Source organism: Epinephelus fuscoguttatus, linkage group LG7 (assembly GCF_011397635.1).
Source record: "Epinephelus fuscoguttatus linkage group LG7, E.fuscoguttatus.final_Chr_v1".
Lineage (NCBI taxonomy): Eukaryota > Metazoa > Chordata > Actinopteri > Perciformes > Serranidae > Epinephelus > Epinephelus fuscoguttatus.
The window spans coordinates 6,705,212-6,733,149 of NC_064758.1; the positions used below are offsets into that span (position 1 = coordinate 6,705,212).

The 27,938-nt window shown below is 40.4% G+C and overlaps 2 protein-coding genes and 2 non-coding genes across 4 annotated transcripts; all 4 read right to left on the reverse strand.

The window, feature by feature from the left end:
* Positions 1-1,038: 1,038 nt before the first annotated feature.
* Positions 1,039-7,463, reverse strand: LOC125891547 (uncharacterized). Its single transcript, XM_049580908.1, has 5 exons — positions 7,305-7,463; positions 3,397-3,463; positions 3,168-3,229; positions 2,410-2,569; positions 1,039-2,062 (listed from the first exon to the last, which is right to left on the reverse strand). Exons 1-5 carry the CDS (start codon positions 7,461-7,463, stop codon positions 1,137-1,139), a joined length of 1,374 nt encoding a protein of 457 aa, XP_049436865.1. The 3' UTR covers positions 1,039-1,136.
* A 4,089-nt stretch (positions 7,464-11,552) lies between these two features.
* rpl10 (ribosomal protein L10) lies at positions 11,553-17,121 on the reverse strand. Its single transcript, XM_049581790.1, has 6 exons — positions 16,975-17,121; positions 15,766-15,824; positions 15,132-15,239; positions 13,201-13,339; positions 12,941-13,103; positions 11,553-11,765 (listed from the first exon to the last, which is right to left on the reverse strand). Exons 1-6 carry the CDS (start codon positions 16,995-16,997, stop codon positions 11,610-11,612), a joined length of 648 nt encoding a protein of 215 aa, XP_049437747.1. The 5' UTR covers positions 16,998-17,121; the 3' UTR covers positions 11,553-11,609.
* Positions 11,895-12,027, reverse strand: LOC125892466 (small nucleolar RNA SNORA70). Its single transcript, XR_007449748.1, has one exon. It is a non-coding gene; the product is annotated as a small nucleolar RNA SNORA70 (small nucleolar RNA).
* Positions 15,427-15,559, reverse strand: LOC125892467 (small nucleolar RNA SNORA70). The gene has a single exon (XR_007449749.1). It is a non-coding gene; the product is annotated as a small nucleolar RNA SNORA70 (small nucleolar RNA).
* Positions 17,122-27,938: the final 10,817 nt, after the last annotated feature.

Here is a 27,938-nt window from a genome sequence, read left to right on the forward strand (position 1 = left end):
AGTTCGAAGGGTTCACGACGGCGTCACAGCAACAACGTAGGTACATCATTGATTTAACGCAGGACCATAAATCAGGCTTCAGTTTGCAATCTACAGAAATAGCACTGATGATCGGAACTGGTCAGTGGCAAAAAAAAAAGCACTTTTAATGCGCAAACTTATACGGGACGCATTTGCCCCCATATCTACCTCGCGGCTGCCAGCTGCATCCGCCTCCCTCAATACTGAACCAGTTTTAAAATGAGTTGTACCTACGAATCATACACACACATACACATGGGGAAATAGGGCCCAGGTTGAAAAATACCGAAGTTATCCTTTAAGGTGGGAGGAAGGGATTCATTGCCTATACATTCTAAGAAAAGACCAAGGAGGAAAGGTGCAAGCTGTTTGGAGAATGCTTTATAGAATTCAGAAGTAATACCGTCTGTGCCTGGAGACTTACTAGGCTTGAGGTGTTCAACAGCAAATTCAACTTCCTGTAGTGTTAGTGGTTTGTCACATAAGTCTTTCAAATCAGTGTCAATTAACTTAGTTTCTATAAGAGACCCCAAAAATTGACAGGCAGATTCTTCACTATATTTTCATTCATATAATTTGGTATAAAAATTTGAACAATATTTGGCTATTTTCCAAGGGCCATCTGTAATGTCTCCATCAATATTTAGTCTTTGTATTGTGTTATTTTTAGCATGAAATGTTTCAAGTCGGAAAAAAATAAGCAGTATTCTGCTCCCCTTCCTCCAACCATCTTCTACTTCCGAAGTTGCATATATACATACCCAAAGTCCATACCAGAAGTCAGTTTTTTTGTTTGTTTTCCCTCGTCAGTTTTTTTAAGTCTGTCTTTTTTATATTATTTATTTTAGCAATGCATTTACAAACTCTGAAGCAGTCAACAATTATAAATATATACATTATAAAAATAAATAATAATAACATTTCAGCAATTATTTTAAATACAATCATGTTTTGTTTGGAATAACATTGACCCCAACAAGTTAAATCTACAAAAATTGCAAAAAATCAGCAAACACATGAATTTTAGTTGATTTAATTTTTAACAAAGATTAAATAAGGAGAGCACTTTCATTTATTGGGCTACAGTTGCAACATGCAGATTATTATCAGGTCATTCAAAACAACTGAAAACCATGGACACAATAAATTTTACTTGGCGAACCACCAAGTTCCACCAACACTGACAAGGGGACATGAGTTTCCTCAGCTTCTTTTTGATTATTTTTGCACAAGTCCTCCTTGGAGTCCCCACAAAACTTGTTTTCCACCATTTCGGAAAGAACCTGGTGGTGCAGTGGCCCCTCACTGGCAGTAGTGCTACAGTAATCCACAGACCGAATATGGTGACACAAGCTAGGAGACAGGCCACTCCTTTGAACAAGTAGGTGATACTGCCGACAGTCCTCCATCTCACATTTTGTGACATGCTGGCCCCATGTTTTCCGCAGCACATCCACCGGTACGCTGAAACCCTTAGCAATTTTACTGACTGCATAAACGCTATTATGTTGGTCAACACATGTGCTTTTAAGATGAGATTTGGTTGTTATATCTTTTTGTTGACTGTGTCGTCTTTGAATATGTAATGCCAAATTCTTTTTGTATAATACAATGGTGCAGTGAGGGCACTTCACGTGGGAAGATGGAAGTGGAGGCTCTGGAGGCTCTGTGGTTGTAGCTGGGGGTGACTGATCTGTGACAGCTGTTGGGGTCTTGGGTGATGCTGTCTGAGATAGAGGGTGGGAGAGGTGGGAAGATGGAAGTTCGTGAGTGACTGCTTCTTCTGGAGGCTCTGTGGTTGTAGCTGATGCGGACACTGAAGGGGGAAGTGCATATGAATGATCCAGTGATTGTGCAATAAAGTCCTCAGATGATGATGGTGAGGACTGATGAAGAGGTGACACCACAACAACACATTTTTTAAAACACTCAGTCACATGTGGTGATACGAAGTCTTTACGAATTACAGTTGTGTCACAGAATGGACAGTGGAAATGACCTTTATCACGGCAAGGCATGTTGCATCTGCAGATTATCTTTTCTGTAAAGAGAGAGAAATTTGTATTAAAAACCATCATATTATAACTGAGAAACAAAAATTTACTTTACATCTTATAAACAATAACTTATGATTATATTTTTCCTTAATTTAAACCGTTATGACCATTTCAACAGGTGCAACAACTCCACAAAATGATACAAGTGGGGATCTACTGAAAGTAACTTGCTTTCTTTGCCAAGCTTATCCACAGACCTCAAAGCAGTGCAACTTAATTTTAACACTGGTTAAAATATGACAACCTTATACATGCAAAAACACATATCATTAAACATTACTGTTACATGTAGAAGTATATGATCTCAAACAGACACTTCTCATCAACATACCATGGAAATGAACTGCATTTTCCGTATGGTTTTTCATGTGCCTCTGGATCGCGCTCTCATTTTTGGTTTTAAATCTGGGGCAGAGAGGACACCTATACTCAGATGGTGAAAGGGTTATGTGCCCCAGACTGGCTTCGTCACTCAAAATAGAGGGGTGCATCTGAAAAAGGAGAAGTCAACATTGATAGCTGGAAAACATACTGAACATCAACCATATTTTACCAATCTAAAGGACTCATGGTGGAGGAGGCACTACAGCTATTTATGTATCCACATGTGTATGTGTATTAGTGCTCTGCATTACTAAAACATATTACAAATGCATTTTTTGGCAGACACCCGTGGCTATGGATACGTTATTTATCTGACCCGGTTAACCCTCGGGGTTGCTCATGTCGTATACCACGTGAGACGACTCTCGTTACTATTTTTAGAATATCTCCGGAAAAAAAGCTGCATTGACTGAGCAGTGCAGGGTTGAGGTTATACAGGCATTAATGCACAAGGAGACCAGGTGTGCACAGATGTTTTACACCACAACACACCAAAAAGCAGAGGAACACATATTAACCCAGCTGCAAACTACACATCTAAATTAACCAACACATCAAGCGAGGGCAGTAATAGTCTCTGACCAACATCAACACTCTTTACACACATACATTGATCAAAGTGAGCACCACAGACCTTGAGCAGCTAACGTTAAGTTAATACCAATAATGCCCTCGTTTTTACACAACAAATGTAGCTAAACCCACCATGCCGAGATTCCCCACATAGACGTCCCCCTTATGATTCGATACATTACGTAGAATTGCATCTTAGAGAACATACCACACGTGTTAAAAGATGATAAAGATGGCGGCGCGTGTAAACGCAGCGGCTTGGTACTCAATGCGAGTGCTAGCTACTAGCTAGTACTGCTAGTGCTAGTACAATGACAATAAAGTTGTCTAATTCTAATAATTAAAAGACTCATTACCCTACCGTTCTTTCTCTTACTGGCGCGTTTATGGTTCTTCTTCTGCTTCTTCTTCTTCTTCTTCTTCTCCTTCTTCGGGGTTTGACGGCGGTTGGCATCCGTTACGTTGCATTACCGCCATCTTCTGGGTCTACCTTGCTCCTACATCTTTCATTCCATCCTTTTCACCAATCCAGTTGTTGTTAGGTAGCTGATAAAGAATCCCCTTCCCCCTCCATTCACTCCACACTCCAGTATGTTCTTCAGTGTCTCTGTTGTCAGTCCTGTTGTTTTCATTCCCTTCATGTCCGCTCTCTCTCCGGTGTTCTTTTTGCATCTGACCATCACATGCTCCACCGTCTCCGGTTCTTGGCATCTGTCACTTTGTCCTGTGACAAGAGTTTCCCTATCATGTATAATGTGCTGTTAAGCTGTTTATGTTCTATTCTTAGCATGCTGATCACCGTCTCCTCTTTCCTCCTCCCCCCTCCTCCTCTCCTTGTACTGCCAACTTTATTCTGATGGATATATAATTGTCTCCCTTTGAACTCCTGGTCCCACTGCTGCTGCCATTTTCTAATTATCTCCCTCCATACAATACTCTTCCCCTCTGTTCTTGATAGTCTAATCTGAATTTAAAAAATGGGGATCGCACACCTCCAGAATGCAGAAAAGTTCATTTATTTTGTCATCTTTTCAATACAGAAAAAAGCTCAACACAGAGCGCTTTCAGCCGTCCGGCCTTCCTCAGTGTGTGAGTTCATGTTCAATGTGCCTCTGATTACAAGCCTGCAGTGCAGGTGTGTCTAATGACCAATCACTGACATGCTGTCACTGAGTGCATCAGGTGTGTTTCACCGTTCATTAATCAGGACAGCTGCAGGTAGGTAAGAAAAGTTCCTTGAGTAAGTATACAATTACATCAAAGCCTCCAGTCTAATCTGTACATCTATGTTTCCTTATGGCTTGTTTGGCTATTGTATCTGACCTTTCATTTCCCAGGATGCCAATGTGAGCAGGGACCCACATAACCACTATATCTTTACCTTGCTTCATCACTGCTGTATGTGTTGCTAATACTTCATTTAACAAATCTTGTCTGCACTTAGATGTTCCTGCCCTAAGACTACAAAGCACTGATGTTTAGTCACTGCAGATTAGAGCCTTGTCTATTGTCCTCTCTCTTACCCACTCCAAAGCCATCAATATGGCGTACATTTCAACAGAGAATACACTCAGATTGTTAGTTGTCCTTCTGCACATCTCCCCTCTGTGAATGTGTATTGCAACTGCTGCCCCTGTGTGTCCTGAGTCTGGATCCTTCGACCCATCTTTATAGACCTGCACATAGTCCCTGTACTTGCTCTCACCAAATCACTCACTCACCAAATCTACTCTTTCCCTGCTCTTCTTGAGCTCAAGCATTTTCAGGTCAACCACCATAGGCTCTAGCATCCACACAGGTATCACAGGCCATACTACAGTTGGACTAAACTCATCTTCATACACGCCCAACTCCCTTGCTGTTGCATGTCCTGTCCAGCCAAAACTTAGTTTTTGTGCCCTTTCTCTCTCCCAGCATGCCTCTAGTATCTTTTTTGTTGGATGACTCTCTTCATGCCCCCTGAAGTTTATCCAGTAGTTTAATGCCAGCTGTTTCCGGCGTCGCTCAAATGGTATTTCCCCTGCTTCAACTTGAAGAGCACTTACTGGAGATGTTCTGACTGCCCCTAAACACACCCTCAGAGCCCACGCTTGAATCCTGTCCAGCCTCTCCAGCACAGATTTTGCTGCTGACCCATACACCATGCTCCCATAGTCTATTCTTGATCTTATTAGAGCTACACATAGCCACAGCCACTCCACCCCTGCTAGGCATCTCATGATATTTATCACTTTCCTGCATTTCCCCTCCACCTGCCTCACATGCTCTCTCCACGTCAGTCTTGCGTCAAAGTGCGCTCCTAGAAAACGGAAACTCTCCACCCTCTCAAGGTTACTTTCATACATCTCCACCACATACTCTGCCCTGGTTCTTTTCTTTGTGAATAATAATATATACTTTGTCTTTTCAACTGAGAATTTAAACCCCCACTTCAACCCCCATTCATTCTGCCCTCTTTTCCGTAGAGCTCCATCATCTGCAAACAAAGATCTTCCCATGTCCCCTGCTACAGTCACAAAAATATCGTTTATTATTGTAGAAAACAGAGTAGGGCTGACCACACTCCCCTGGGGTGTCCCATTCTCTACCCTATGCTGGCTAGACATCTCAGATCCCACTTTAACCTGTATGGATCTTCCCCTCAAAAAGTCCATGAGCCAGTTAAACATTCTCCCTCCTGCTCCCAGCTTGTGCAGCTTAATCATAAGACCCTCTCTCCACATCATGTCATATGCCTTCTCTACATCGAAGAACACTGCTGCCACTGTCTCTTTATTTACCTGGGCTTTCCTGACATCATCCTCCAGGCAAAGAACTGGGTCCATAGTGCCCCTTCCCCTCCTAATCCCACTCTGATAAGGAGCCACCATACCTCTTTTTTCTAGGTAATACGTAAGTCTCTCATTGACCATCCTCTCCATCAGTTTGCAGACATTTGATGTCAGCGCAATAGGCCTATAGTTTGCTGGTTTGCTATCATCCTTCCCTGGCTTCCTTATCCGGATAATTATTGCTTCCTTCCAGCTCTCTGGAATCTTTCCCTCCTCCCATACCTCATTAAACAGACACAGTAGTTTCCATAAGCCCTCCTCGCTTAGATGTTTTAACATGATGTAACAAATTCCATCTTTCCCTGGTGCAGTCTTTCCTGTTTTGGCCAAGGCCCTGTTTAGCTCCCCCATGCTGAATGGGACATTTTGCTCATCTTCAACGCTTTCCTTCCTCTGCAGTGCCTCCAGGTTTTCTGCCTTAGTGTCCTCCCTGCCTTTTCTCCCCTCTTCAGACAGATTGTTTGAACTATGCACACTTACAAAAGTTTTGACCATTAACTCAACTTTTTCCTTATTGGTTACTGCAACCCCCTCACCATCACTCAACACTGGATAGCTCCATTCCCTCTTGTCTCCACCCATCTTCCTTATCATTCCCCAAACCTCTCCTACCTGAGGGGTGTTGCAAATAGAATCACAGTATTTCCTCCAGTATGTCCTTTTCGTCTGCCTTATTGTTCTCCTCACCACTGCCTGGGCTTGCCTATACTGCAACACTGCCAGTAAACTATGTATTTTTTTTAACTAATCTGAATGCTTTATTCCTATTCTTCACATTATTGCATTATTATATTATTGCATTATTATATATCTTGCATATTCTGAAGGAATAGCATTATTATTAGTATTACCCACCCACTCATCTTGACTCTTGACTGCTACTTGGCTGGTTACTACTACTACTACTTGCCTGTCCACTGGGTTCAAGTTCATCCTTTACTTCCTCCCATTTCAATCCTTTCATACCTAGGAGGTGCTCTGCAGCTTTCACTTACACCTGAATCCTTTTGGTCTTTGACGGGATATCCGCTGTAGCATTTACCACTCCCGTTATGAATATCACCAATCTCTTCTGCTCTGTCCACTCTTTTTCACTCTCTAGCTTTTCTTTCACTGCCAGTTGCTCTTTGTTGTATCCTGCCTCCTTCCCCTGCTTCTCCTGTTCTGTTATCTTAACTGCAGTAGCATATGAGACTCTTTCCTTCCTTCTTATCTGCTACACCTCTGCCTCCCTTCTCATAACTTCACACCCCCAGTGAGCTGCACTATGGTTTGCACCACAATTGCAGCACTTCACCCTCACTCCCTCTTCACACTCTCCATACTGGTCTCCCCCTCCACACCTCACACACCTCACCGTCTTCTTACACACCTTAGCACCATGTCCAAACTCTTGGCAGTTAAAGCATCTCATGGGTTTTGGCACATACTCTCTCACCCTGTACCTAATAAATCCAAAGTACAGCTCAGTAGGGGGCACCCTCCCTTTAAACTCCACCAGCACAGTCTCAGACTCTTCTTTCTCCAGTCCCCTTGTCATTCTTTTAGCACTTTCTACGGCACTGTTCCTCATCTTCAGGTGGTCTAGTTGTTTCATGCTCACACTAAGTGGTACTCCAGGGATTACCCCCTTGCACCCACTATTCTGTTCTCCCACTCCTACTACTCTGGCCACTTTGGCTTTTCCCACTGCTTTCATTTTCTTTGCTTTCTCTAGCTGCACTTGATCCCCGCACCCCACCAGTAGGTTCCCATCTCCCAACGCTCTTGCGTATTTCACCTCTCCTACCTCTGCTCTCAGGATTTTAGTTAGCTTAACTGGATCCATTTTTTTTAACTGTTTTTAAAGCTATGTGTTTTTGGGTGCACATAAGGAATTGTCATTACGTCATATTTCTTAAAGGGACCTTGGCATATTTTTCACCAGGTGCAGATTGGGAAACAATCTTAACAGAAAAGTGTTAGTAAATCTGTGAATAATTTTGCACATAAAATACCTCGGTACTAAAAACTTTCACCGGATTCATGAACGCCACGGAAGACTCAGATTTGATCGTAGGCACATGTGTGTGTTCATGAATGCCAATCAATCATAAATTGACAGCGTGCTCCCGCTTGTCAGCAATGAGCATACATCCCGCCCATGAATAGCCAGTGACCAACATATAGGTGATAATTACTATGGATAGGTGTACCTGTCGACCTGTGAACATAGAGCAAAAAAAAGAAAGAAAGAGAGAAAAAGAAAAACTTGTCCGACGCTGACACTGAGGTTATTTTAGCTGGTGTGAGGTTGAGAAAAACATTTTATTTTCTTCTGTTAGTGGTGGTGTGAAAGGGACAGGTAAATCAAAGGCCTGAAGGGAAGACAGAGGTGCTGTTAACTCTGTGTCCTCTGTTGAAAGACAAGTAAAGATAGCACGCACATCCCAAAAAACTTAATGCTGGGAGCTGGACCAAAAGGTAAGAATGTAATAAAAGATAAAGTCCGCACACCAGAAGCTGCTCCTTGAAGAATTTATTTATTCATCATCAGACATGAATGTCAGACATGTCTGATGAAGGGCAGGAGCCTGAAACGTTACATCCAATAAATTCTTCTAGGGCATCCTCTGTTGAAAGAACCATCCAAAAAATTAAACGAAAATGGTTCGACATGAAACTAGATGCAAAAAACATAGCAACACAACAGCTACAGGAGGCTCTCTCTGCTGCAGATGAGCTCATTACTTGCATCATCAGAGAGACCTCCGTCAGTTTGCCATGAGCCTCAGCATCATTTGTCATTGTTGTAAAATTAAACCGCTATTAAAACATCTTAATGCAGGCAGTCTAATGTAGACAATAACCCAGTGTTATGTTTAACAACAAGTAATACAGTCTGTTGTAAAACCACACCCTCTCCCTCCAACTCTCTGCCAGATTCAGATTCACCAACTGCCCAGTGTGAGCGGAGACTGGCGCCGAATTGCTTTCCCATGTCCACAAGTCTTATTAAAGCAAAACTTAATCTGAATTAATGTTTACGTCTCCCACGTCGCATCTCTGATAATTAAATTAAACAAAAATGACATGCAGTTTGGTGCTGCAGTGTGTAAAGAGGGCAGAGGAGCGTGTTGGTTTGTTATTTTATTTATTCAGAGAACAGCGTTTACCAGTTTTGTATTAAATTGATTTAAATAACTCATTCACATTTTCAAGAACCTTAATGGGAAGGTTTCATCTGTGAAATGCCAACTAATTTAACTAAATGTGTTTAATTTCTAATGACAAGCAACATTTATATACAGTATCTTAATTACACAAGCACTACCAGCAGTCAGAAGCAGGTGTATATTTGTTGTTAGTACCTACAAAAAGATTGGAGTTAACATTTTGATGAATGTCGAAATACACATAAATTTCCTTCTGCCAACACTTCACACACAAATCCGCTCTGCTCATGTTTCATGAATGAGACCCAGTGTCTTTAGATGTGAGAAGGTGTCAGGCTTTAGTCTTTTAAAGACTTTTCAAAGTCTTTTAGTGTACAGCATGCATAAGCTGTGCTTATGAGTGTTTATTAAGTATTAAAACTAAAAAACGAGGCTATTGTTTTCCATGGATTCAATCAAGATCACATAGTTTTACACAGGTGACCCTGGTTATAACTATTAAACTGGCTGCACCAGTTAGAACTTGGGCATGTCAAAAGTAAAAGAAAAAGTGAATCTACAATCATTAAGTTTACATTCGCTTTAAATCCATTGGTTTTTAAGGTAAAAATTTTACAGATTTTTTGTTGTTGATCACAAGAAAAATGACTAAAATAAACCAATGTGAATCAACGTGGTAAAAGTGTACCACATTAAGTCTGAGGGGTTAATTACCTTCTGAGAAACAAGTACAACCATTTGTCATCTTTCAGCATCTATTATTTGCTAATACACAAGAAGTATAGCTTTTAAATTCTATGATCTCACCTCTACAAAGGTTTATCTTTTATATGTTGCATAGTTAAAAGTAGTCTGAGAATTTATCCTCCATGCAAAACCAAGTCCTATCTGTGATGTTTGATAGTTAAAGGGGAACTTCGCCCATTTTTAAAATTGATACATTATTCCTCCTGTGGTCTAAGACAGAGGAAGGCAATCTGTGGCTCTGGAGCCACAAGTGTTTTTATTAGCTTTCTCCACCAACAGTGAAGTGTAAGTTTCAAATAATCATAAATTGCACATTGCAGAGTGGCTACGTTTTGGTAAAACATTAATGAATGCTTATTTAGGCCTATTATTAATGTCAATATGCTATTTTAGACTTAATAGGCTGTGTTACTGTCAAAAGACTCAAATGTTTTGCAGCGCCAAACATATTTTTTTGTCCAAAAATGGCTCGATGGAAAAGGTCACTGGCCCATGGTCTAAGACGGTCCAAAAATATGCAAGTCTCCCATTCACTGTCTGTGGAGCACCTCCATAAATAAAACTCTGTACTTCACATCCCAAGTTTGAGACTTACTTCTCTGGGGCTGCATTCACAAACATTCTGAGAATACTCTGAGAGCTCCTAACTCAGCTGTAACACTTAGTGGGGAGTCCTATCTTAGAAGTCACTCAGGAAAGTTCTGAGCAAGGCAGTGACAAACTTTTATCTTAGTGAGGGGGTGAGGTTGATCCTGTTGCTAGGTATGATGCATTCTTTTAACAGATGTGATCGGTTGTCATACACGCCCTTCTGTGAGCATGTAAAGTGTGGACACCCAGTGGAAATGAAATGAACTGCTGACTGTGAAAGTATCATAGTCCGTGTGATCACTCTGCTGATGGAGCTTGACACAGACCCAAGTCATCACTGCTGCACTGGTGCACTTTTCCAAATATCTTAGTGTTGTGACCATTTTATTTCTGCCATTATAGCGTTGGGTGGGATATGTGTGCGTATTCCTAATGACATCAACCACACATAATCCCTGCACATTCAAATCTCATTTTATCTTCTCACTGTCATCCAGCGTTGGGAGAATATTTCTCTGATCTTTGTGTTTCTGCCATTTTCTCCTCTACTTAAGAAACTCTTAAGCCTCTTAAAAGTCCTCCTCTCTACTAACAGTTTTTCACCTTATGAGCTCTTTTAAGGTCCAAGATGCTCTGTGAATAACTTTCTCTACAAGGACCTAGTCTTCTAAGAAAGCATCACAATTCTACAAATTTCCTTAGAATTTAGTCACTAGGAGCAATTTTCTGCACTAGGAAGCTTTGTGAATATGGCCCCTGGTTTCTGGCTTTGAGAGTAGCTCATGTTCATAAATACTGATTAAACTTTCCGAGGCCATGAAAATAACACATTGGAATTCTTAATTTAGGTGATGTTCCCCTTTGCTTTACATACATCAGGATTAATGTAAATGAATTGATTTGGGATGAACCCCATAAGTGTACTCTACCAGCAGAAGTATGACAAAAAATTCATACCACTTGCTCAGCTCCAAGACATCCCTTCACATAAATACCCCCTATTTAAATGAAGGTCTGAGGACCTAGGAGGTCGCATATGGCACATACTGTAAAGCCCCTTAGGGCACATTTGGGTTTTGCCTTATTGGGCTACATAAATAAAATGTAGTGTGACTCGATTCTTCTTCCAAATTGTGGATATAGCTGCCTAATGTAGGAATCGTGATATAAATCAAAACCATCACCACAGTCCATTTTGTAATCAAACCCACTTTTATTGGTTGTCTGATCAGGGAAATCCTGCAGTAGCTCTAGTTGGCGTGCAGGGCCTTCCAGCGGGTCAGAGGGCCTCTGCTGGGGATATATTTCACCCCACAGCCATCTGGAATCAGGCGCTTCTCAGCCATCATGTCATCAAAGTCGCAGGCGTTGAACTTGGTGAAGCCATACTTCTTGGAAATATGGATCTGAAGGTGAGTACAACGACAGAAGTCAGTTTAGACTAACAAGTACAATTACAGGCCAGAAAGCATGATTAAGTGTTACAAAAAAACAAGTTAAATCCATTTGCAGTTAGAGTAAAAGTCTGAATAACATTTTGTCTCAGTGGTCCCTTAAAGCACTCAGCACTGCCCAGCTGAGGACATACACAACCAAAGAGTCACTGTCTGCAGCCTTTGCACACCAGAATCACACTACAGCGAGACCAGTCGGCTTAATAAGCTGCAGAGCTAGGTTGTGATAGCACAAGGAATGCATGTAGGGATATCCCAGTCAATTTTTTTTCTTCCCTGATCTCAGTCATGGTCATTTAACATTAAGTATCTGTCAGACCAAGATCCAATACTTGGATTTCCTAGACCATACAGCACAGTACACACTTCAAGTACATTAAAGTTACTAAAATCAATCCAATATATATATGCTCGAGAAGTGAAAAGCTCTCCAATGCATTAAGAAAAAGTCCCTGCATCCAAGCTGAGTTTTGAGCTCCAACTGAGTATTCTCCAGTGTTTGGTGCTTCAGTAGAGCCTTTACCTGGGTTATCTAATTAACTGTACTCTGGTTAGGGTCAGTGGTCTGTACATCTTTTGCACAGATTACATCAATAAATTTCTCTTATTGACTTTTGCTTTTGTTGTGCTTGCAGTGGCAGGTGAGTGAGGTTGTCTTTGTCGCTCCTCCATGCAGGGCGGTGAAACAGCATGTGCCACAGGTGACACCAAAATGCAAGAGACTTCTCACACTGAGCTGAAATGAATTGAGCGCTCATAACTTCAGGTAAATGAAGTCTTACACCATGTTTTATTTATGGTGTGGTGTTCTGCGGTGGGCCGGGTGGAGTCCCTGCTCTTACACACACACAATGCTCAGCAGAGTGGAGAATAGAAAAGATGGAAAGTTGATGACGGCTGTACACTGCGTTGCTGTGCATGAAAGCTCTGCGAGTAAAAACACCTGTGATAGCCCTCATAAAACAAAGGATCGGACTGAGCTCTATATAGCCAATCCTGGTGAGTACAAAACATAATCGTCCCGATACCAATCAGATCAGACTAGCACATCACCAAATGCATGTCGACTCAGCTGGTATTTTCCCTTTGCAGGTTTCAGTGTTGAGGCAGGTGACATGCTTGTTTACCTTCTGGCGTCCGGGGAACTTGAACTTGGCTCTGCGCAGAGCCTCCACCACGTGCTCCTTGTTCTGGGCTTTGGTACGCACGGACATGATCACCTGACCAATGTGCACACGGGCCACAGTGCCCTGGGGTTTACCAAAAGCACCTCGCATTCCAGTCTGGAGCCTGACAACCAGAAGGAGACAAGCAGATATTTTAGCCTCTCCATCTCACTCCATCAGAACCTACAGCAACCATTTACACAAAGGCAACAGATGCTCACCTATCAGCTCCAGCGCAGGATAACATTTTGTTGATACGGATGACGTGGAAGGGATGCAGACGCATGCGAATGTGGAAACCATCTTTACCACAGGTCTTCACCATGTACTTGTTAGCGCAGATACGGGCAGCCTCCAGAGCTACACAGGGGTGGAGAGGAAAGGGAAAAAAGGAGGGTGGGGAAATCGAACTGACATTAGTGCCCCAGCTTCAGCTTGCACTGAGAACATTTAACATACAGAGCTACACCTATGGGTCTGAGTTCAAAAACAAAAATGAGCCTATTAAGCTTCAACTCTTAAACACAAAAAGGTAATTCCATTTTCAGATGGAACATTAGACTAGTTCAAGGTGAGAACAGCTTAGACTACATAACAGAAATGGGCTCAGCCATATGAATGTTCACCAATGACCTCAATATTAAAGTACATTTGTTTAGTAAAATATATTCGAGTGTTATTTTTTATTTATTATCAATGTTATTTCTGACCCATGGTTTCCAACTAGTGCCGTGATACGACCGTGACACAGTTTTGCTCGGTCCTCTGTACAGTTAAACCACACCGGGGGCGTTTCAGAGTGTGTTGCCTGCCTGGTTTTGTTGACATGCATGTTTTGTTAATTGTTTCATTTTTTTCTTGGTGTCCTACTTGCTTCTACCATAAGTACTGTCTGGTGGAATCAAAGCACTATCTAGAGATTTTCATACAGTAGTATTGCAAGCATAAAAGAGTGACATCTTAGGCGTTATTTCTTCATTCACTCTCATGTACCTCGCAGTATCTACAGATCTATCCACTAGACATGTAACGATAAATCGAATTTCGCGGTGTCACGATAAAATGAATTCTCGATACCGTCGTGGGAATGCCACGGTAGTTATATAGCTGCGTTCTCCTACAGAGCCGGTAATATGACTGTGCGACTACATTCCCCATAATCCTTTGCATGGAACTGCGCATGCAGGTGAGAGCAGACTCGTGCAGCTCAGCCTCTCAGCCTTCGACTCTGGCCCACCTCTCTCTCTGTCTCTGTATCTGTGAGTAAGGGATTGTGTGTTGTGTGTGACTGTGTGTTATTGAGTTTACATTATTTCTAATTTGTTAATTTTGTTGTTGTTGCAGGGTCTGACTGTTCTAAGTTCTGTATATTTGATGAATATTAAGACTACTCTATCCTCATAATTTGATGTCATTCAGATGACTTTCTAGTAATAGTACTACACTACTTTTGTTCAGAGTAGGTTAAAAAATACTTAATGTTTCCATTTTCAAATTCTGTCACTATAGTTTTAATTGACATGACTTTGTTGTGGCACTTTAATGTCTGCCTGCGTAGCAGTAATAGGGGGGAAATGAAAGCACATGTTCAGCTGTGTGTTGATTTGTTTATGATACGCTTCCAAGTTAAAAATAACATGCTGTACAGTGTACATGCACTATTTTTGAATAAAATAGCTATTTTTAACAATAACTTTTCTCTTTTTTCCCCTTGTATAAATATCGTGATATTTATCGTATTGTGGACTCTTTATCGTGATAATATCACATTGTGAGTTTCTGGTATCGTTACATCCCTGCTATCCACACGGACTTTTGTTTAACTTGCAAACACACATGCCCACCTATACTTTGCATTTACAGTCTGCAGACAAACACAAAGAAGAAATCCTTTCTACCTGCACCCCTTGAGACCTTATAAGGGAAAATAAGAATTTAGTTTCTCACATTGAGACCAATTCTCATTCTTATTACTTTTTTCTTAAGAAATCAATGGTTACTTGCTGCAGCACAGGAATGGAAGAAGGCTCTGTTTAATGTAAGACGAACAGTGTCCTAATTTCTATGTTTCTCAACAGAAAATAAACCTTATAAAAAGGTTCTAATTCACATATCAATCTGTGTGTTTAGTCGTGGCTTCTTGACTCCTCACCTTCAGAAGACAGCTGCTCATACTCATCAGAGACCATGTGGCCACATAGTGGGAACTCATCTACCTTGGCCTTCTTCCTGCCGAGGTCAAAGATCCTGATCTTGGGATCTACACAAAGAAAAAACTATGAGTGACAGCTTTTAAACTGTCCGACCACAGACACATTGGAGTTTCCGATTAACTCTCATATCGACTGCAACATCTAGTCATTCGAGACATACATAGCAGTTTAACATCACACAAAGGGAGAGGCAGTGGATTATCATTTAATACTAGTCTAAGGACATCATTATCATTTTGTCTCAGTGGTCCCTTAAAGCACTCAGCACTTCCCAGCTGAGAACATACACAACCAAAGAGTCACTGTCTGCAGCCTTTGCACACCAGAATCACACTGTAGCGGAGCTGGTCGGCTTAATAAGCTGCAGGGTTATCCACAGAACACTTCTGTAACAAGCACTTAGTTTGAAGTCAAAAAGGCACTGCAGCAGGAAGCTGCAATTTTAAACAGAAAGGTATTTTCAAACATACTACCACTTTAGTAACTGCAATGCTTAAAAGGCAGTTGCACACTTTTGTTCCTGACTCCCTACATTTTAACAACACTGTTGAGTAAAGGATGGAGGCAGCTTACCAGGCACACCCCTGCAGAAGCGGGACTTGGGGTAGGGCTTGTTCTTGCAGTAACGGTAGCTGAGGAGACAGTGTTAAATGTAACCATCAACCCATACAATGTTTGACTTCTGCTGTTGCTTTAATGTGATTTATTTAACAAGGTTGTTGCAGTTTCAGTATAGGTTTTAGCTAACATTACTTACTACAGAAAAAAAGTAGTACATTTGTGAGAGACTATTTTCAGCTGTGGAAGAACACACAATTGGTTTTATTGTCAGTATTTACAGCAGCAGGACGTGTGTGAAATTGAGTCAATATAAACTACATTGTGTGTTGATGGTAATGAAGGAATATGTAACAGTGCAACAGTGAGGCTGCGTTTTTAAGTCAAGTTTTTGGTAAACAATCGACTGCAACAGTGCAGAGGAATAAGACATATCGCTTAGGATAGACACTACAATAGTGAGCATGACACATGAATTGTTGGTTTTGACATTCTCATGGGATTTGCTAATGAGAAAAACATAACTGATGCACTAGATGATAAATCTATTTCAAGATACTAAAGGGCCTCCATTACAAGTCGACATCACAGCCCCACAGAAGCTCTACATTTTTTCTTCAATGTGAAAGAAATGGTGAATGCATTGTTTTTCAGAATGGCCTCCTAAACCAACAGAAATCGAAAAGGGATTTCATAGAATCTCTATTATTACAATTCTATTAATATTTCAGATGCCTAAGGTGACTGATACCAGGCTTGTAGCAGTCAACTACATTCACATTGTCATCTTACTCTGATAGCTTCATTGAAAACCAAACCAAGACTGTCATTAAGAGCTTTGCTACTACATATGTGATGTGTAACGGGAATTTACATGAAAACATTTAAAGTGGCAATGTTAGGGATCAGCATTAGTGTGCTAGCGCTAGCTTCATGCTAGCTGACGTTAGCTCAAGTCACTTTCAACAAGCTAACTTTGGCGTTTTCTATCAGTGAAAAAAAATCATTACAAAAATGTGGCTAAAGGCGGGCATTAACTACGGTTAGTACCGTGTGGCATACATGTGTTTTCAAATACCATAAAAGACACAGACTAGGTTTGTCGACAAGGCTTGTCTGTATGTCAGTACAGTGCAGTGCACATGGTGCGAGCCGGAGCAGCTGCCATTTTCCTGAGTGTGACCAAACCGGCCCTGTTCTGAAATGACATAAAACAGAACTTACCACCGGGCAGGTCGGCGGCCCATGGTTGCGATCTGTAAATTAACCAATAAAAATGTATTATTTGTATAAATTCGGGATCAGTATTTCTGTAAAACAACTTTAAAACTGTCTATTTTACGGAGAGCCGAATAAGACACGCTCCCACCACGTACTCACCTAATGGAGGAAAGGAAGAAGAGGCGACTTCCGCTTGGTCATATGGTACAGGGCTGCCTGTGGGAAAATATATTTTTATTTCGTTAACACACTATTTTTGCTTCAGTATGTATTTACAGTAATTAAAAGCGTTAATATGACGGATAAATTCAAATATATTGTTGTGAAAATTTGTTTAATGCCAGTGGACAAACTCCAACTGAATGCTGGGAAATGTAGTTTTTATAAACTTAGCGGGACGGCAGGTCGACATCTGCCTTACACCCACGTTACATCAGAGTTGGGGAGTGACTAGTTACATTTAGCTAGTTACAGTGATTAAATTAGAAAATTGATATAATTATAAGAAGTTACAGTTACTGAGGAATTGTGTAATAAATTAACAGTTACTAATCAAAATGTTGGTGATTACAAAAGGGTTCAAAAAAGTAAAGTAGGCCTATAACATTCACTCTGTTGCTTTGCATCTTTTTGTTGTGCAGGGATGCCTGCTCTTGTCATGGCCTATTTCCAGACATTACTGTCATTATAAAACATTTGTTAGAAACGTAATCGAAAAGTAATCAAATGTATAATGTTACATTACTTTGATGAAGTAATTAAAATTGCTACATTGCATATCACTTTTTAACAGGGTAGCTTGTAAGGTAATCTGTAACCTAGTACATTTCAAAAGTAACCCTCCCAACACTGTTGCCTCCACCTTAAACTTATCCTCCCTCATTTTCTTTACACTACAAAATGTTAACCTAACATCTGATCCCTTGTTTTGATAAGGAATAAACTGCAGTTTGTTTCCTGATGTTTATTAAACCAGTTTAGGCCCAACTCTAATATTACCATAAAACATTATCATCCAAATATAAAATGTCAAAATGTCTGTGTAATGTAAGTGTAGAAGGCCTTTACAAAGCCTTTGCACACCAGAAAATGTAGAACTGTCCCTTGCTCTATCACCTTTTAATGGTAAAAAAGAAAAGCAGGTGTTGGCTAATTAATATAGTTAATAATGGCTTTTTTCAATTCCAAGTTTCCAGTGATGGAAAACAACTCAGAACATGAAGGGTACTCAATCTAAGTAGCTCCAGTTTTGAGGTACACCTACAATAGGCTACTTAAGTACTTTATGCTACTACCTACAGTAGGCTACCTCTGTCAGTGGACTAGCAAAGAGAGGAGGATGAAAGACAAGGTCAAAACCATCACTCTCACCCTCTCCATGATTAGCTGTGGCAGATGGGCAGCTTATTTATCTCAGGATCATCCCACCCAGATATAAAACAAAATGTTTCAGGCGCTTGTTTGTTTCCACTGCCATCAGACTGTACAACAGCAGTGGGGACTGCAGACTATGACATCATGTAACAAGTGCCACTAATAATATTAATGATGGCTCAGTAGAGTGCCACAGGGATGACATTTTTCTGTAAGCTGACATGGAAGTTAGGGTTGCCCTGGTTTGCTCATCAAAAAGCCTATGAGATATTTCCTTTAAATTTTGGATTATAGCAGAAATAAGCTCTGTGGTAAACAAACATTCAGGATACCTACATGTTTTGTTCAGCAAGATAATCTTCTCAAATGAACACCACTTCTATGATTCTTGAAGACTAAATGCAATCAGCAGTAGTAAAAATCTAACATTAGGCTATAAGCAAACTACACTACAGTAACATATCGTAATGTCATCACCACACTGAGGCTGTAAAGCTGTGTTTGGCGTGATAACAGTCTGTAGTCTCACTTAGCCACTTGCTAGCAACCATCTTTTTTAAAACACCAAAAAAGCTTAAAAATTTCTGAGTGGGGTATTTACTGGTATATTTTATGCTGTTAAACAAAACATGAAAGTCTCTTAAACATGTGTTAATTTCAGACCTTATTTCAGGCATCTAACCACAAGCCCAATGACTGAGACGAGGAAACCGTGAGTGGTAAAATGTTTCCTCACTTTCGGGTTTTAGGACTAATTCCTGGGGCATTCTGTTGTCTTCAATTGTCCCAGTAAACCATGATAAACTGACAGCGAGCCAGCATGCACAATACCAGGATCCTGAAACTGGAGCGGCTAAGTGGAATTTGGTCATCATTCATTTTATTATTTTACTGTATACTTGTGCTTTTTTTTACAGTCAGATGAGATGAGATGAGACTTTATTGAATCCTAATTGGAAATCCCTTTTAGTGTATAGGTATAGGCTAATACAGTATGTAAGTATACAGGTATGAATATTAAGTAAAACATACATGAGAAAATAATTAAGTATTAAATGTTATACATCTGTCGTATATGTTATACACACACACATACACACACACACACACACACACACACACACACACACACACACACACACACACACACACACGCATACTATTCAGTAGTGGCAAGTGGCAAGTCCCAACAGCAGTGTAATACCATGAAGTGTAATGGTAATAAAAGAAATCAAAGAGAATTAGAAAAGCATCATAATTACAATATAGCAGTAATATAGATATCGATCAAAATAATACAGTGAAAAATAGATATGTTATTGTCAGTACTTCCGTAGTATTAATAATACAGGTAATTTAGAAACAGGGACATGCCAGGTCAAAATGTTTTCCATGAAAAAGGCCCATCACTACTTTCACTTCAGTAAATGGTATTCTTCTACCACAGCAGGTTATCCAGAAATTCATACCACTGTGTCAACCTGCACAACACCAGGTCCCTGGATTGTCAGGCCCAAATTGAATATAACTCCCTGTGTTTAGTGGATTGTCTTAAACTCAGGAAATATTTGGTTGAAGCTGACTCTTTTTGCTGGCTGTTTCTTTTCCTTTTGCACCATTCAACACCTCCACAGCACTTCTTTCGTATGTCTGCTATGGTTTCAGTGCTGAGGTTGCTGATTCACTCACCTTTATGGTTCAGATTTTTCAAGTAGGATTTTTTAAGTGTGTAGGATTTAGGGGAAACTATCAGCAGAATTGGAATATGATACTGGAGTGTCTATTTGCCCCTGGGTAGGAATAGTCATTCTGCGGTTATTCAACTATTTAAACCATCCCTATGATGTGCTAATAGGGATCCCAGTGTGAGCTGTGATTGGCTAGGTGGCTATTTGTTACGTCGAGGTCAAAGGCAGTTACGGTTAAGGCAAAGAGGTCATGGTTAAGGCTAATACTAGCTGATATTTTTTGAGATTAAAGTGGCAAATTTACAAAAAAAAGGTCATAACTTGTACTGCCAGACAGTCAGGTGATGCACTACAAAGAGTGACACAGTCCATAGAGGTAGTAAGATGTGGGCAGGTGGATGGGTTGAGCACAAGAGTTTCAAACAGGAGTCGGGGGTGTGAATCAGTCACTACGTTACATGCACGTTTAAGTCAATCATCCCTGTCCCAGTATACAAGCACAGGAGGGGAATCCATTCACTGACCAAAGTACTTCCGACTCCGTTACAATAGGTGGCAACATGCTGTTGTCCGCTTGTTAGTACTGGACCTTTTTCCAGTTGACCTATAATGTCACAGACCATACAATCAATAAACAAGTTAGCTACAATTAGCTAGTGGCAAACTGGTACCACGGTGGACAACTTTACAAGTCTGTACGCTTTACTTTTTTTTTCTTACAGATGAGATGAACACTGGATGTCGATTTTGCTATGTTGTTACCGACTTCTTCTGTTATGCATTTAATGCTATTTGACCTCCAGGTCAAAGCCCAGAGTGGAAACTGTGAAGCATGCACAGAGCACCGCAGCCAGTTTGGGTCTGATTGACTGTATACACACATTTGGCTCCCATTCGCATTATCTGGGTGTGTTAGTCCGACTTTGAGATTTTTAATTCAGTACAATTTCAGTTGGACTAACATGTTTATATGTATTTTAAAAGAGTTTTAGTCAGACTAACACAATAAGTCAATTTTCAATGTAGAAAGCTGCTGAATACACATGGCGTACATAAACTTTAGTGGAATAGCTAAATAGACTTGTTTGTGTTATTAATGTTGTTAAGATGCCCAAGAATGTAAATAGCATTGTTAGCTATACAGACACCTGGGTGCTTGCCGTTGCTGTGTATAAGTTTTTAAGTTTATTTATTTTCTTAATCCCCCTGAGGGAAAATTCAATGTTTTCACTCTTGCTTTTCAATTACACACAGGTCTGAAAGACACAGATGTCAGAGTGAGGGGGCTGCCCTTGGTCAAGCGCCCCAAGCGGTTGGGGGGTTCGGTGCCTTGCTCAGGGGCACTTCGGCAGTGCCCAGGAGGTGAACTGGCACCTCTCCAGCCACCAGTCCACGCTCCATATTTTTGGTCTGGATGGGAACATGAACAGGCGACCCTCCGGTTCCCAACCCAATTATTCCCATCCCTATGGACTGAGCTACTGCCACCCCACAAATAACCACATTTGGATGCAGGCGCAGACGTTTCCAGATGCCTCTGGATTTATGTTAAATTTGTGCTCTTACATCTATTTTGCAAGCCTTGGTGGGGCTTCTTGTGGTTGGCTTTGGATGGTGGTGGTATATGGCGGCCAGTCCCTCAGCAGGATGAGGAAATCAACTCATTAGTCTGTAAAGTCTGCTCCTGTGACTCTGTTAGCTAACCAGGTTGAGGGTTTCAAATGTAAACATCAATAAACATCGAGGAAAGGATGGAGAAGATGAGCACTAGCTGAACTAGCATCCTGCTGGCCACTGTATTGGCAGCGGAAAATAACTGGACGACTTCTGCGCCACATAAATTTCCAGTGTTGTATCATATTAGCAACTGTAATGTCTTTTGATTCTCTGCAACTTGGCCTAATCCTGGACCGCACCATTCAACCAGGAGGCATGTGCTTACAGTGACTCTTTTTCTATATGCTGATCTGTCATAGCAGAGGGCTCTGGTGTGACAAGGAGAGAAGGCGTGTGTTTTATGGTGAATAAGGACTGGAGTAAGCAGATCCATCATTCCACAACCAGAAATCATGGATAAACAGAACCACCCATAATCGTAAATAATTATAAAATAGCAGCCACCAATGTAAAAAGATGCAAAAAGGGACTAAATCACAGCGTATTCATTAAAGGAGTTGACGGGATCACAGCTCACCAGAGCTGTACCTTCTGTAATTCCATGTGACAAATAAATGCTTGATTGATAAATGTTTGATAAATTGGCTATTCCACCCTGACTGCAAATAGCATCATTGGCTACAGACACCTGAATGCAAATAGCATCATTGGCTACAGACACCTGAATGCAAATAGCATCATTGGCTACAGACACCTGACTGCAAATAGCATCATTGGCTACAGACACCTGAATGCAAATAGCATCTGTTGTTAAATATTCTTAATTAGGTTTTCATTAGTTTACAATCACCTGACACTAAGAATTGTTTTGATTTGTTAGCTTAGAGTGAGCCCTATATATCTTCACAGATTAGGAGATCTCTTCCACGGAGTCTGCCATATGTTGCATTGCCATGTTCATACAACAGCCCAGAATTGACAAACCAAAGACTTGTTTTAGAGAGAGCCGTTCACATTTTTACATTACCTGAAGGCAACCGTGGATTCTACGACAGACTTTGTGGGGAAGGTGTATTCAGCTGGTTGCAACCTCACAGCTAGATGCTGCTCCTTTGATCAAGTCTTTTGTTTAGACTTTCTTTTCACATTGACTAAACCAGTACAGGTTTAGTCAATGAGACATGTGTGACATGTGATGTAGAGTAATAATAATAATACGTTTATTTGATGTTGCACATAATATTAAGGAAAATGCTTCACAAAATGCAATAAAACAATAAAACAAACAATAAACCATACAAACAATAAAAACAAAAGCAACACAATTATAGTAAAAGAAAAGACATAGAGCAAATATAGGCTACTGAGGACCCAAAAAGAAGCGCACTAAAGAACAGGCCATTTTGAAAAGATGGGTCTTCAGTTGCTCTTTTAAAAGTTTCTAAGTAGACCACAGACCATATACCTAATGGGAGAGTTCCATAGTGTTGGAGCCACTACTTAAAAGGCATGATTGCCTTTTGTTTTAAGTCTAGAGCGGGGGACAGCCAAGTCCAGGTTAGACCTGCGAGACCTAGTGATGACCTCGGGATGAAGGAGGTCACAGATGTATTCAGGTGCCTGACCATGGAGGACTCCAGAAAAAGAGAAAGAATACCATAAATGAATCCTGAACCTGATGGGAAGTTTAAAAAATAAAATAAAAAATTGGTGTGATGTGTGTTGTCCTGCTGGACCTGGTTAACAACCTAGCAGCAGTGCTCTGGATTATTTGTAGACAGTTCAGCAATGACTTGCCAATGGAAGTAAAAGGAGAATTACAGTAGTTCAATCAGGGGGATACAAAAGTATAATTGATCATCTCCAGCTCAGGTCAACAAATCTGAGCTTTAATGTGTCCAAAATCTGCTATGAACAAGATGTCCACATCCCCTTGGCAGAAATCCTTTGAGAATCAGCACAGATTCCTAATGCACTCTGCAATATAACCATTAGAGGTCACTATTGTACCATATATATATAAAGTCCCAGCTTGTCTGTGCCCTACTTTGCTAATTCTTAAAAAGGAACAATGAGCTCATATCTAAACTCTTGATAATGCAGAACAAATGTTGCTCTCTCACTGGGGAATGTGAGGAATCCTAACCTTGTTCAGATGTCCGCTCCAACATTACTCAACATAACAAGATGTTAAACATCCTAGAGGCCTTGGAGGATTTGTGAGGGTTATTTATGTATGTGTAATAAGTCTAGACGTCATGAATGGTGTCCTCATTCCTCTTTGAATTTTTGTAAAAAACTGCTGTTTAGGCTCTCAAAGTTTTACTTGTCTAGTGTGAATTCACAGTCAGCATCAGGTTGTTGAAATGGACCAACATGAATAAAGTCATTGAGTCTATAAATGAATAAATAATATCCTTGTGCAAACACACTCAATTCACACCAGTTCTGATTAGGAAGTGACAATACACTGCCACTCCCTTGTGAGTGAAAAAGGAGATATCTCAGTCAGGAAAGCTTCTGAACTTTGACCACATGTGAAGGTCAGCTATCAGTTCTGCAACTCCTCCCTATCTTGTCTGATCCTTCAGTTTTGTCTGAATCTCTTCCAGACTTTGCTTTGTCTGAGCTGAACCTCACTGAAGGGCAAGGATGACAGTGTGACGATGGAAAGGGAGCAAGGACCAAAAATGGTTGTACTGTATGTGCCTGTTTCTTGTGACCAATGACACACATACACACACACACACACACACACACACACACACACACACACACACACACACACACACACACACACACACATTACAACAGAAATAGCCTACTGGTTTTCCAGACAGGACCTACAAGTAATTTTCCATTTAGATCCAGGCTGTAAAATAAGGCACTTATGTTAAGTTAGTTTTCTTTACTAACATGAATTAACAGGGTAGGTATAATTAACTATGTGTATTAACATTATGGAAAATACGCTTATCTACTTTCTTACTGAAAATTAAATGAGAAGCAGATCAATACCTCAGTCATGTATGTAAGCTAAATCAGAAGCTAAAGCCAGCAGATTGTCTTAGACTGACTTAGTTTAGCATAAATACTTAAAATAGCTCTCCTATTTTTGTCTAATGTGCATACCACACCTGTTTGATCTGTTAAATCTGTGTGAAAAACAAAGCATAAAAGCAACAATTTGTGGTTTTACAGGGGTTATGTGTTGAATTATTTCTTGGCAGGTGCTGTGGTTTCTGGGAGTTTCTCCAGAAAGTCCACAAAATGTGTTAATAATTAGCAAGTGAGGTGTAGCTAAGTATATATTTTAATTCTGGACAGAGCCAGGCTAGCTGTTTCCACCTGATTCCAGTCTTTATGCTACACCAAGATAACAATCTCTTTAGCTTCATATTAAGCATACAGAAATTAGCTTCTCATATACTTATCTCATTCTCACCAAAAAAGCACATTAGCTGACTTCCCCAGCTAAAAGATGCTAAAATGTACCAGATAACTTCATGCACTTATTTGCATATTGTTGAAATCATTACACATTCATTTAAAACATGAGTCCTAAAACCTGGCAGCACTTTAGCACTTAGGTTCCCTTGTCTGGAAATCAGTATGTTTTTTGAATGGGTTTTTGGTTAGATGCCTAAAATAAGGGCTACATCCAAATGTCCGGACTTCACAGCACTTACAGACTTGTGGACTTTGTGGGTGCGTTCCTGGAAAGTCTGGGAGTGCTTAGGGCTGTCCAAATCTACAATTCATCCAGTCCACAAGGGGCCTTAAGCTGACTTTCTGCAGACTTCCAGAGAGTTCACTTGGGGTGCAGACTGCAGCAGACTTCACTGATTTAATCGCCCACAATCCATTGCAATATAGACATGATGTGGTAGCTTTTGTTTTTTCAATGGCCAACTGAAAAACAAAACTTATGCGTATGTAAAACAGTTACTGTAGCATATTAAAACAATACTTGACTTGTGTAGGCCAGAAATAATATTCAACATCATGATACAAAAAAATGTAGAAATATAAATTATAGAGTGTAATCAAAATGCATTGTATTGCAGTGTAATGCCAAATATATAGGCTAGAAAACTGGCCAAAAAACAACAAAAGAAGATCTTCTGATGTAACTAATAGGCCTACTTGATTTTTAAAGTCATAGCCCACTCCTTATACAGTCATCTCTGAATCTGAATGTCTGCAGTCTATGTTACACAGAAATGTATTTTGTTCATGCACAAAAACCTCTATATATGAGGTTTATATGACAGTATGACAGCAGTTACAATGATTATAATTGTCACTCGAATGTTCCCATGACAATGAGTAAAATAGTCTCGAAGGCTGTCTGTCAGCGGCTTGTGGTCTCTGCCCTTGCAGACTTTACATGATGATGGTGAACTGTTCCCAGTTCATACGACTGAAGTCCACGAGGCCTCAGTCCACAAGTCCAGAGGGTGGACATTTGGACGCAGCCAAGCTCTGTGGTTAACATAAGCTGAAGAGACCTTGACATTTTGTTCTTGATATTAAATACATCACTGAACACCACACCTGTGAATTTTTAAGCCTTTATTTGCCTTTTAAAAGGCAGTTACTAGCAAGTGTCTAAATGAGACTACAGAACAGCATCATGCCAATCACAGCTTTACAGCTCCATTGTGGTAGGTATGTTAAATCATGCAACCGTGGCGTTTGTTTATAGCCTAATGTTAGCTTTTTACTTTTGGCGATTGCATAGGCTTCAAAAATCCTATAAGTGATGTCCATTTGTGAAGATTATTGTGCTGAACAAGATCTCATAAACCTTTGTATGCCACAGATCTTATTTTTTTGCAATAATCCAAAACCTGATGGAAGAATCCCACAGGTTTTTTGACAAGGGATCCAGGGTGATGCTAACTTCCACATCAGCTTACAAAAAAAAACATCATCCCTGCAGCACTCTATGGAAGCATTCTACAACTTTTCTGAATTAGAGTTAATTGCAAAATCCTCAGAACACATTTTCTTGTAATGAAAGCTTTCTCAGGCTTCCAACCCAGACATCCTACACTTGCTGACTTGGACAGGAGAGAGGGAGAGACTCTGCACTGTTGGCAGAGGAGCCGTGGACGGCTAATAGCCTACTTTAAGCAGCATGCATGGTAGTGAATTACAATATAATATATTTAATGTATTTATTACTTTTTCCCTGGTGGTCTATATAAGTTGCCAACTTTGTTGTGATTTTTAAAAATTAAAGTCACTAAGAGGGTCTGAAAAGTCACTCAATCTTGTGAGAATGCTGCCAAGTTGGCAACACTAAATTATCTGTACAACACCCAATTATTCATTGTAGTCTCTCTCTATATAAGAGCATCCACTAAATGCCTGATAAGTATGCAGATGAACATATAAGTGACACTGTGTAGAATATATGTGGAAGGTTAAGAACAACAAACACATTTCATGGTGACAGCAATCCAAATGATTTAAACAATTACTTCTGTTTGTTTTTTTCTAGTGCATGCTGCTCTCTTGACAACCTAAATGGAGAAATAGGTAATATTATAAACACTGAATTGTTCATACTGACAACCCCACCCTCACACACACACACACACACACACACACACACACTGACCAGAGTGACTGATGAGGGCGTGGTGGCTAACACCCTGTGTGGTACTGTGAAAACGGAAGTGTCTCTGGGAGGTGCATATTGTCTTCTTGAGTGTGTGCAGGCAGAGAGTGTGTGCTGTGTAGTGTAATGAAGTTCACATGTGAGGCTCAAGGTAAATTATAAACTACAGGAGAAATTGCACAATGTAGTTCACTTACTCTCATTCTAAAGAATGCATAAAGGACAGAGAATCAATCAAGAGCATGACATCTTTAGGCCGGCATGAAAAAAGTGAGTGAGCGAGGGTGCATGGAGAGATGAGTGGGGTAATAAAGTACCATACTCACACAAAAATAAATAATAAATAAATAAGATTCTGATCACGTACAGCAAAGTATTCTCTGTATGGAACTGCACAACAGGCTCTGGTCAGGTTGAGTCCCTGTTTACATTTCAGTCATTTTCTCTTTGTATCATCACCACTCTAAACAGTCCAGCTTCTTAGTTACCATACAACACACCTCTAATAGGACCAGAGCAGCATGCAGACTATAATCCTTTTTACTGTAAACAGTTTTAGTACATAAATACAGATAGATAGATAGCTCTGTGTGTGTGTGTGTGTGTGTGTGTGTGTGTGTCTGTGTCTGTGTGCGTGTGTGTGTCTGTGTCTGTGTCTG